Source organism: Pieris rapae, chromosome Z, assembly GCF_905147795.1.
Source record: "Pieris rapae chromosome Z, ilPieRapa1.1, whole genome shotgun sequence".
NCBI lineage: Eukaryota > Metazoa > Arthropoda > Insecta > Lepidoptera > Pieridae > Pieris > Pieris rapae.
This window is the reverse complement of record NC_059534.1, coordinates 8,421,989-8,434,655: the sequence shown is the minus strand read 5'-3', so window position 1 is coordinate 8,434,655 and position 12,667 is coordinate 8,421,989. Positions and strand designations below refer to the sequence as shown.

Sequence of the window (12,667 nt, the reverse complement as noted above, 5' to 3'; positions counted from 1 at the left end):
GTTTTAGCCCGCCGCTGGGGGACACCATATTCTTTTTGCATTTGATAAACTTTCCGTTGCTACACCGCATTCAAAGCATAAAGAACTAAATATAATAACAGATGGTTATGAGAATTTGAACCGTATGCGTGCTTTAGAATCAATTTTCAAACTTTCTTCTTCTTTTGTATCATTTTGATTAGGACTATACTGGCAGAAGTAAACATTTAGGAGTCCTCAGCAATCTTATAAATCGAGTATAAACAATATATCTTCAAATCCAAAAGCATGAGCATGTCAAGTGTAATTTTTGCCGGTAACAATGTCAGCAAGAAAGGGGTTGACAGCAGAACATAGGAGCCGACCCAAGAGAAGCTTATTATGAGGTTGACTTAACAACACTGTGAAAGTGGAAGAAGTTTCATGTGTTAGAATATTAAAAAAGAAATCGTTATTACAAGTATATTTTTATTATTGATTTATTACAGAGGAGTTAAATTCCTCCGAAACGGCTTGACCGATTCTCATGAAATTTTTCATATGAAAGTATGCATATTGGGTATGTCTGAGAATCATCTATTTTTCATCCCCCCAAATGTTAAGGGTAGTCCACCCTTAAATATTTTTTTTTTAATTATTAGATAAGTTTTTATTTTTTTATCAACTGTATCAACAGCATTAAAAAATACATACCCTTATTAACCCTATATTTTCAACCCCTATTTTTTATTATAAATGATATACATGGCAAAACGACGTTTGCCAGGTCAGCTAGTTGTTATATATTATGTTTAAATACAGTACAGAGTAGATATGCAAGTCGTGTAGGTTATTCGTATCACTGGTTGAGCGTTCTACGTACTCCTACAGCGGTAAAGGTTTTGTGGATGCGAGGGTAAAGTGATTGAAGTTTGTCCGTGAGACCCAGAACGGGATCTTAAATAGGTCTATCTCTTAAACTTTAGCGGAATGACATTAATTTGACATACCGTACAATTTTTTTTTATTTTATTACCTTCGCGGGTGTCGGTAAAGCTTATTTTAAATAAACACTTCTTTCAAAGATTAGAATATAAAAATTATCTGAATCTAAAATGTTCAAAATATTTTCTTAGTTCTATGGCATCGACATATTGACTCTATATTATCACTCTGCAAAAAACTAGTATACTTCATACATAATAATAATAAGTATGTATAACTAAATTTATTAAAAATATTTTTTCCCTTTGTTATAAAATACATTTTCCTATTAATCCGTCCAACGTCCAACCCATGAACGCTTGATTATTTCAAGCATTTATATTATATATTTATATTTATTGTCACGTGTGTGATTACACATAAAGGTAAGGTTTAAATTAGGAGGCTCGAAATGCTGACCAAGATTACACGTGCGTCATTGGAAAATTATGGGAATTCGTGTAAAAGTAGCAAAAAAGATTTAGTATAAAGAATTTTAATTTCATCGAAAATATTTATATATGGAGAATTCTTATCTTGGTCGAAGCATAATTAAAATCAAAATAAATATCGTTCAGTGGCGCGAACCGTTATCAAATTTCTTATCGCTTGCGTCATGCGCTAAACGGTGCTTTATCCGGGCTGCCGAGCCATTTGATCCATTTCATAAATTTGTTTCATAAACTTTTCTCTCCGGTTCTTATTTACAGAATATGTTATGGCAAAAAAATGTTTTAATGCAGCCATTGCAACTTGAACAACAACATAAATGTGAAATCGCCATATTTTGTAAGGAGTTATTTAATGTATTTTAGAACGTCAAATTGTATGAATAATATTAGTTTTACGGATTGCCACGATAGTTTTTTTTTCTATAAAGTTAATATCGCAGGCGTTACGATTTAATGCTTTTTAATAAAACCTATATTATATAAATAGTTTCGATTTCTATGTAGGCCCTATCACATGTAATTAAATAAATAACATTTTTATAGGGATACCTAAAACTCGATTGGGTCTCTATCCTGAAATACAGATTTTACAATATCATACGATTTGTCCGGCGTCGGGGCTTGACGACCCCATCGCCCACTGGTGAAATAACATGTGACAGAGGTTATTTCACCAGTGCAATTAATCAACCCCCTTCCTAGTGTCACTCCCATGCTGTTACTTTCGGGCTTCAGCCAAATGGGCAAGCACGATCAGGACAGTACGTTGTCTTACAGAAAACCGGCTTTTTTGAATTGTTTCTGTAATCTTATTGTAGTCGCGATGAATCAGTCTCCCGGAAGAATCTAATCTCTGGCTGCGCTTAAACTGGGATGTACATCCGAGAATCTCGAGTAAGCCTGCCTGTATTGGTCCCACAGCGGAAATGAAAAATTGACCATTGAGCATATCGCACTGCGAAAAGGTGATCCGCCGAAATTGTGATACTTGGCGACTTTTACGCTCACTAATGTCTGCAGGAAATACATTATTTTATTTTCTGCGGTTCCAATCGTTGGCAAGTCACAGCCCTGGTTTAAACGTTCAAGCAAGGCGGCCTCGCATCGAATGCGAGAATTCTTGAGGGCGGAAGCGACTACATCTCGTGACAACATAACCAGCGAACATAAAAAAACATATAACTCTGCCGCCAAGTCTTTCCAATGGGAAATCGCTAAGGCAGAGTATTTTGACAGATTTGGATAGAGTTTAAACCACCTACCTTCGGACTCGATACTCTAGGAGTCAGACTTGAGAGATCAGAAGGCCCTCGCTCTCAAACTTGTGTCTAGTGTCGCAACCCTGGGACGTCAAATTTCGACGAAACATGGGAAAGACTAAATCTTGTCCAAATAAACCACAAGAAAAACATTCTTTGTCGGTATTCTTCTTTTCGAAGACTCTTTTTTTCAAAGCCACAGCCAGCATCGGAATACTTGGAGTTGACTTATCGAACGATGTTTAATTAAACATGCAACTCATTTTTATTCGATCATCGAAGAGGAAATTGCCAATTCTCTGAAATTTAAAGGCTAGGGAGGAATATAGGGATTGTGATTCACTTCAGGCATCTTCTCATCTGCTCAAAGAACCGGGTGAGCAATACGAACTAAATCGTTACTCGGATTGCCTACTGTATAAGCATACTACCGACTTCGCAAGGCAAAATTTCTAATGCGTGCGATAAATTCTTTGGATCTTTTTATTATTCTTTGGTGAAAGTGTAGCTAGACGGCATGTACAATCGATAAGTGTCAGACACATAAGGCTGATCACCTACATGTCTATAAACAATGAGACAATGATCAAAGAAACAGTCTTTTGATACAGGGTTATAGCTCTGTTAGATAACATAATGCCTTTTATTTTATTAAAAACTTTCTTATTATTTATATAATGTATTAACGTTGTTACGTTACAAAGGAAATAATTGTAAGAATCGAAATCCCACGCACCGTATAGAGCAAAGCAAAAATATTTTATATTGGTAGAGGTATATTTCATTATATAACGATACGATTTTACTGTGACTAAATCGGTTTAACTACGCAATTTAATACGCTTTGTAATACCATCAATTGTTTTATTTATCACATATTTATCACTTATACAACTAAAAATATACTTTACTATTAAGTATAGATTTTTTCTTGTACATAATGTAGTATAATTGAGTACCAAAAAGTAATAACTCTACTTATATCTCTCTATAATATTACAAAGAGGAAATATTTGTATGTATGTTTGTAAGGAATTGGCTCAAAAAATACTGGACTGATTTAAAAAAATATTTTAACATTTGAATCCTACATTATCACTGATTAATATATACTATTTTAATAGCAAGAAAAAAATAAAGATATATAACTATACCTCAGTTAAATGTTTTTAAAAATTACCCGTTGATGTTATTTATTCTGTTATCATATTGTTTTTATCAAGTCCCGTACACAAAGCGAGCCAGCAATACACTTATTATTACACTATGCTTAAATAATTATTTAGGTATGTCCGTATTTACTGTACATTTATGGCCGTCCGTGCGACGCCGGGACGGGCTGCTAGTATATATATATATATATATATATATATATATAACAATTTATTGTATGTAATGATTGAAGGGTGTAATCAGTGAGCAGCGGGTTCCTTATGATAGACTGAAAAAGACTGCTTTAACAATCTGCTTAGATTGCTTGAGCTTAACTCACTAACTGTTTAATAAATATGTATGTATGATATTTCTCTAAGTAGGTATAGATCTAGATAATTCCACAACTGAACGACTTCAATAAATATAAGAAGGAGCCTTCTAGAAAAGAGTGTATATTCGTTAAAACGTTGGCAACCACCTTTTTCGGGTTGCCGGTTGTCACTTTATTTAACGCCACCCGTACTATGTCTTATGTCTTCTTTAAACAATATTTAGTCGGGTTGATCGTTAAACAATGTTATACTAATATCTCTCTCTTTCATGCCCTAGGTGGGGCAGAGGGCGTCCACAGCGAGTGTCCATCGCGTTCGGTCTTGGCCCTCGTATTTCACCTCGCTCCAAGTCTTACCAGCTCTCTTTGCCTCGTCCGCTACTGTACGGCGCCAGGTTTGCTTGGGACGGCTACGCTTTCGCTTTCCTTGCGGGTTCCAATCAAGCGCATATGATTGGGATCCCTTCGAAATGTATGGCCTATCCAATTCCACTTGCGCCTCTTGATCTGCTGACTGATTAGGGTTTCATGTTATACTAATGCTATACTAACATACATTATATATATGTATATAATGTATGTTGACATTAATATTTCCATATATTGATATTTTATCATCAGAGTGTATATGACACATGTATGAGTACATGAGCGTATGTATATATATTATTATTCTGATAGATATAAAGCCGAAGAGTTTGTTTCTTTGAACGCAGTTCGAACGCATCTTTGTAACAGATGCTTGATTTTTTTTTATTAAGTCATATACACTTTATCCACAAGATTTAATAAAATTCAGTAACAGGCGGCTTTATCTCTAAACGATGATTTCAGGCAACCCTAGAAAAGATCGCTTAGAGATAGTCACTGCGGGGCCGTGTTAAATACATATACATTTATTCTACTAAGTCTTCGTTTCTAGTGAATAAACTCAAAAACCTTTATTTTATTATTTTATGGCAATAGTTCTAACTTTATGCCAGTTTCAAGTAAAAGGTAGGGAAAATAATTGCGCGAAAAAATTAAGAAACACATCTAAAGGAAACTAAGGAATAAGCTATTTAAAAACATAATATGTACTTACATAAATATAAAAAATCTTAATATTACTATTGATCTGTTTTATTTTTACTTTTACGTTGAAAGATACATTACATAAGAAACCTTTTTGCGGACAATACTCCTTTGGTGGTGAATAAAAATATTTTATAAGTATTCTCAGATAAAAGCGGACCGAGTTGTATTGGTGTATTCATCTCAAATGAGGCGATACTGTGCCTACGCAAAACAGAATTATTATATTTGATATAACTTTTGTGGAGTTATTTCTGTATTGATATGAATAGTAAAATGATTTCTCTACTTTAACATACGTCATTTATTAAATAAAGCCTTTGTCGTTATTCTTAAGTTGCTCGACTTAATATCCTGAGCTATATTGTGTTCTGAAAGCAACTTATTTCAAAAAATAAAGAAATCGTATCCATACAGCGAACTTATATAAAATTACGTAATAACCGTATAATTTTATTATTGATGCTGAGTAAAAGGTATATTAAACGGTTTATGTTAATTGTGCACTGAGTTATTGAAGCGAAAATGCTGCGTAGATATATGTTATTTCGCGATAGAATCATTAACAAAGACAGACATCAATTGTGCAGAGTAAATGATATTAACAATACACCGCACCTATTACATCCACCAATAAATTTCGATTCAGTTGTGAATTTGCTTCGGAGAACATAAGTTAGGTCGTGTTATTATTAAATAATGGACAACTTTGGATTTGTGAGGGATGAATTGTATTTTGAAAGCTTTGCAGGAAACTTTCCTATATGTGCTTCACCTTTCGTCGAAATACAGAATATTCAAAGGCAAGTGATATTTTTATTTATAATTGTGCAATTTATAATTTTTAAAACTGAAGCGGAATATGTTGGTTATACCTGTTTGCAAGCATTTTTTCTGCCTTAGCAACAATTTCATAACCTATATAATCATTATTAACTACCGATAAGAGTACAATTTTACTAAAGAAGTGAAATTGGCGATTTAGTACCAATGTTAAGTTAATATATCAATATTAAATATAAATTCCTACAATAATAATATGCTTTTTACTATCGATTTGATTTATCTTTATTTAATAATAATATATCTATGATTTTAAATAAAATTTGTACTATAAAATTATAAACATATTCACTAAATATTGCCTTGCCAATGGCCAAATTAGTTTCATATACCAATTTTAAGATATTTATAGGTAAATAGATACATATCATTAGTGAATCGGTCAGAAGTGGTTTTAGTTTAAGTTAAATACCTTGTGTGTGTATAAACAGAGAAAATAACTGAAAATTAGTAGAGTATGTACAAAATTAAAAGAAATCTAACCCGCCGTTAACAACGTATTTGTTCAATTATTTAATGCGTAGCTAACAGGCATGCATAAAACTATTAAAATTGACAACCTTACGACAACAACCTAACCCAAATAAATCACTGAAATCAGAAATACGAGAACTTTAATACGTAATGAATAATTTAATATAGCGACATCTCTGTAGTAAGGAGTGAACTATGATATTATAATACTGCCAAAACCATATAGATGACGCTACTTCAACTCGTAATCTGTATAATAAAAAGGGTGACTGATTATTTTTTAATTTAAATATAAATAAACCTTCCTCGAAATATATTTCTTACTTTGCGTCCTAAAGGTAAACTAAATGCATCTTTATTTGGTTAAAAAAAATTGAAACATGACTAAAATTGACATTTGACATGTCTAAATGTCAACGTCTGTGATGGTCGCTGTATTTGTCAAATACATAAAAAATTGTCAGATTGCACCTTGCAGATAGAACGAGTTCGAGTTAGGGACGGGTGTGATGTTAAGTTGCACTGCATAATTTTTTGATTTATAAGTTACGTGGTTATATCAGCTCAATAAATATTTTTTTTGTTGAAAGTATTTTTAAACCTGGAGTTTTGAAGTCAGAGGTAAGTTGCATTCTAAAAATTTTATTCATAAAATATTAAAAAAGTAAGACCGGGGCTGCAAACAATTTCTGGATCAGCTGTTATAGTACTTTTTTGAGTAAACTTTATTTCTTAAACTGTACATTATTAAGTTAAGTTTCAGTATGCTCGATACTATAATTTATTGAAAATTAAAAATTCACTTTGGGATAAATTAGACGATATTATATAAATATCTCAATATTATATCGAATTATTATTTGCAGAAATTGAGTGACATTTGGAGTCATGTACTGTACTGAAGAAACTATCCTTCTCAGGTTTGTTTGTAATTTTAATTAATAATTTTGTTCTTTTATGAAATTTAAGTATCATAAGAATATATGTACTATTCTTTGCAAGGAAAAACTTAGTTTTCTAATTGACAATTTCTATTAAAAAGAAAATTGGAGATTATGAGTTTATAGTTTTTTCGTATTATTTAAGAAGTTCTCTTTAATACCTAGGAAGTAACACCATATTTTGGTATGAATGGTGCCATTTTAAAACTAAATAACATAATAAAATTGAATATATACTCCTTTGTGTTGTTGTCTACTCCTTACTTTGTAATGTATCCTAATTATAACAGATATATATAAATCACGAATTCTTTAAAAGTGATATTTTATGTGCCAGGGGGCAAAACAGCGAGTCATTTATAAATAAGTAATAATTTAATCCACAATTTATATACACTGTTACATATGTACTAATGAATTATTTATTGTAACTTCAATTCCTCTTCAGAGCTTTTTCCAATCACAATCGGCTTATGGATTCTTTTGCTACGATGGACGCATTTATTATTCATTAAGGCGTCATCAAGTAAACGTGCTTATCTTTGGTGTAACTATACAAATCTTAATTTAGATGGTTATTAATAAAAACGATATTTCAATTTGTCTATATATCAATGAATGCATTATTATTATACATATGTTATATATAATAATAATGCACGTGGCCTAATTTAAATATACAACAGTAATCAAAACGTATTTGTTAGTCCTTTCTTTTGTATCATATTTGTAATTAAGGTTTGCTTTTAAAATTGTAGATCATATCAGACAGATTACGTCACATCGTATCCAGTAATTCGTTTTCGATATTATCATCTACGATTTTGGAATTGGAATTATTTTAATGAGAAACTCAAGTACCTTGAAAATCTTCAACGAATTCTTTTTAAATGACCTTTAAATAATTTTGCTGCCCTAGATCCTTCAAGTGCTTAAGTATAAAAGTAAATACAGAGAGAAAAGAAATCACGATCACCCGGCACGGATAAGTTCGTAGTTGCCCGACTGATCGCACTATATATATATAACACATGTGCGTCTTATTACATAAACTCTGACAGGATAGAACATTGTTATGAAATTGTTAGGGAAATATTTGTATGAACAACGCAACTGAGAAGACGGTTACCAAGTATTAATAACGGCATTAAATAATTTTATGGGCACGCACTTATGAAAGTATTCAATGTATTTATACGATTCGGGAAAACGTTTATAAGTGCATTATCGTGATTCCGCTTCAGTCGCCCGTTTGCAAATTGAAGGTGGGTACTCTACTTGCTGTTGCTCAAACCTGGAATGATGCCAAGAAACCCGGTCGATTCGAACTGAACATAAAACGGGCCACAGACTGATACTGGGTACTCTTCACTACAAGCGATTTAGACCTATATAACGTAAAGATTATTATTACAGATTATGCTTTATAATATATCGTAAATAATGTCTTCGTGGTGTAGGTATATACAACTTGTTAATTATGTTTCTATGTAAATAAATATAAATTATTTAAACATAATAGTGGTTGCCTGGAAGAAATCGCTTGAAAGCGATAAGGCCATCAGTTGCCCTCCGTTTCATTTAATTATGTTCAATTTTTATATTGTAATGTAACGAAGTGTTAATAAATATATGATAGCGTCAATCTCGAAATATTAATTTTCTCCAATCGGTAAAGAACACTCGAATACCATCTCATGGTAATTACCAAACGCGTATCGAATATGGTATGTGTAACAAACAAAGAAAATTAAAAAAGTATTATATGTAACATGTATTTTAATAGTTAAGACGCGATCCAGTTTGAATTCCAACTGAAGTAAATTTGATGGTTTGAATTCAGTATTTCTTTCTAACTAAAATAAAAGATTCAAACTACGCTTTTCACATTTAGCTTTGCGAGTCCACGATAACAAAATCCGTCGTTCTTTGGAATTTTGCAATCGTATTTTACAACCTCTTACGAACTGTCTTACGGTTCTTAAGTATTAAATAGTGTATTTCTCTGTTTTCCGTATAGTAACAACTAGCACCTCGGATTATTAAAGGCATTGGTCTTTTTGTATTTGCATCCAGTTATTGTAAGTAGACTTTTAATAGGCATATCTTCAACAGGGGCGAGCTTCCTTCAACCAGGCGTTTCAGCAAGCATCTATGTTTTGAACTACATATCAACACTGACCGCGGGAGAATCCTGGTTGCTGTTCAGGGTGACACAATGAAACCAGCTATCGTCACCTACCACGATTTGGGGCTCAACTGTAAGTATTTTAATACCAATAACATTCTACCATAATAAAAATAAACTTGGACAAATTTATTTGTATTTACAATGTTCTTAAATTACAAAGTAGGTAATAAAAAAAAATTCAGTGGCGCTACAACCTCTTTAGGTCTTGGCCTCTGGAGTCGCACGCTGCAGTCGGCTCTCAATAATAAACAAAATTAAAGAATTTAAAAAAAGTTTTGTCCTTGTGGCAGTTTAATTGTAAGGCTGGCAGCATTATCTCGGTCTATTGCGATACTTATTCGTTGAGCCAGGAAAGCACCATTTCTAGTCACCGGTACTATCTACCAGGCGCCATTTTAAATCTTTAATTAGCGTCTGTGCACTTGTATCAGTGCTATATAAAAATTAATTTAGTTAATATAAACAAATTATTTATAGGTCGTATACAAGTTAGTCTTTACAATATAGGAGGGTTAAAACCACTTACTCGGTACCTAACTAATTAATTAATAATATACAATTATATTTGTTTTTGAAGATATTTTCAAACATTTCGACGAATGCTTAAAAAATCTATCATTCACTGTCACCTCCAAAGCTTTTAACTGCAGCTTTTCTTGTTCACCGTATGAGCATTTCGTTTCATCAATGACATGTTACTAGGTAGGTACTAAGACTAGGAATGTTGTTTTGAATTGTTTTATTTTGCTTATAGAAATTGTTGTATATAATTTACTTGTAAATTTGTTCAGTATTGACATATAACAGATAATATCATACACCTTGTAAAAATCAAAATTGCAAGAAATAACCATTTCCATGATGTATTCCAGTCCTGTTCTCTTCGTTTTCTGCTGGGTTATAGGAGGCTAAAAATTTTGCACATAGCTCGAATATTAAACTCACTGGAGCACGCTCGTTCGTTCAATCAATCCATAAATGTACATTCTTCGCAAGTTTCGCTGCAACTTTCAAATAATTTTAATGCCGTGAAACCTAACAGCTTACAAGCTCAACATAGCTTTCAAATATTTTAATGCACTCCATAGTGCAACCAAGCCCAAAATCCAGGTTTATTACAATGTTCCGATGGAAGCTACAACTGAGTAAAGTATGGATTTTTCTTCGCTTTTTGATGCGATGTTGCTTTTGTTTATAATATGTAATTATATTATTAGTTGAACATATCTGTCTATTGGTCCTAATTGAAAAATCAATTTTATTGTTAGACTTTTTTATAGAACAGTGGGCAAACGGGCAGAAGGCTCACCTGATGTTAAGTGATACCGCCTCCCATGGACACTCTCAATGTCATAGGGCTCGCGAGTACGTTGCCATATCTAGACAGTCCATTGTTTGAGGATTAAGAATAGCATGCAAAAATAGCAGCGGAGCATAATTAAGAAACTTTGCAAAAGCTGAAATAAATGTGTTGTAGATTACGTGCGCGCGTGCGTAATCAATTAAAATCATATGTGACGAAATTGTTTTTTTTTTAAATAATAATTTATTGCAAGAATATGGTACAAATTGTTAAGGTATTAATGTCAATAGAACTTTATTTTAAAGGTATTTTAAAATTAATATATAAATTAATAAAATTAATAATAATATTAAAATTAAAGGTATTTTAAATCGGATTGGAAAGTTATTACAATTTATTTGCTAGCTCCTGAGACCAGCTTCAATCTTGAAATTATGTAAATTATGTCACGGGCGCCACATAGTCCACATTTTAAATGCATAATTTCAAATTGATTATGGATGATGAAAAATAACATAAGTATTGTTCTCACGAGTGTATCAAAAGCATAAATCATAAAATGTGTGATGCTTCAGAAGTTCTCCTCTGAATTTAACTAAAGACATAACTGTAAAAGTTATTTTATATCTATATAAAAAAAATATCCGCCGCTTTCTCCCTATTCTTCTTTCTTTGTCTCTTGAGTATAGACTAAAGTATGTATTCCATAAATAATGGAATTGAACTGATATGATTTATTTATTATTTATTCGTTTTCAATTATGAAAATTAAGTATATTTTATACAGACTCATTAAAATACTATCATTTATTCTTCAAATCAAAAGTCGTATCGTATCAAAAACACTATTTTATTTGACTTGACTTTTTGCTTAAATTGAGTAATCTACGGTTCCTACTGTTATTTATATTATTTAATGGTTAGGTAACTGAGACAGATAGACCTAACAATAAATTAATTACACATCTTGTTTTATTCAAGTCGTTTCTCTGGAACCTATTTTTTTATTTCAAATATAAACTATTTATGTATGTAATGTGTTATGTTTCGACAGTGTTAGGATTAAATTCAGAGTACAAACGCTAAGTATAGTTGCCGAATTTCAAAGACATATTAGATTTGAGCAAATGGTGTCATTTGATCTGATTTACAACTCCAAATCTACCGCTAAGTGTGTAGCTATTATGTGTGTGTGTGTACTTGCGTGCATAGATCGAAACCTTAGACCCGGAAATCGACATGTGACTCGTATGTCAGGCACAGAAAGCCGATTACTGAGTTGCTTGTAATAAAAAAATAATCTATGCACTCTGATGCATTCTGAGGCTAAGAACCAGAAATGTTGGAGTGCCACTGAATTTTTAAAATTATGAGTGCAGTGTTAGAAATGATTTTATCCAGCATTGCAATATATTGAAAGCGCCACCTCTTTTCGTTCCGTTTCGTTTTCCTTAGAAATTCCAAGACATTATGTAACATTCCGTGACCTTTTTGTATTCAAGCTCGTTGAAATTTCAAAATGTTTTCTTCCATATTGAAGTATACGTGGGCCACTTTCGTTGTGCCAATTTTAATTAATTTACATTAATCACCTAATTCTTACGTAAACATTATGTCTTAATCTAACCGTTTGGTCAGGATTTTAAATAAATTGGCTACTTGAGCCTTTAGCTACAATTTTAATGAATTTATCATAGATTAT

At 32.1% G+C, this 12,667-nt stretch overlaps 1 protein-coding gene across 3 annotated transcripts in view; it reads left to right on the top strand.

Annotated features, from left to right (window-relative positions):
* Positions 1-5,779: 5,779 nt before the first annotated feature.
* The window catches only part of LOC110998163 (protein NDRG3), a 36,757-nt gene continuing 29,869 nt past the window's right edge, over positions 5,780-12,667 (top strand). For 2 of the 3 annotated variants that reach the window (XM_022266652.2, XM_022266654.2), the window contains exons 1-2: positions 5,780-6,016; positions 9,587-9,732. In XM_022266652.2, coding sequence (XP_022122344.1) covers positions 5,913-6,016; positions 9,587-9,732 — 250 coding nt within the window. In that variant the 5' untranslated portion in view covers positions 5,780-5,912. Of the gene's footprint in view, positions 6,017-7,019; positions 7,152-7,396; positions 7,451-9,586; positions 9,733-12,667 lie in introns of those variants that run through there. The other variant, XM_022266653.2, reaches the window with a different exon arrangement.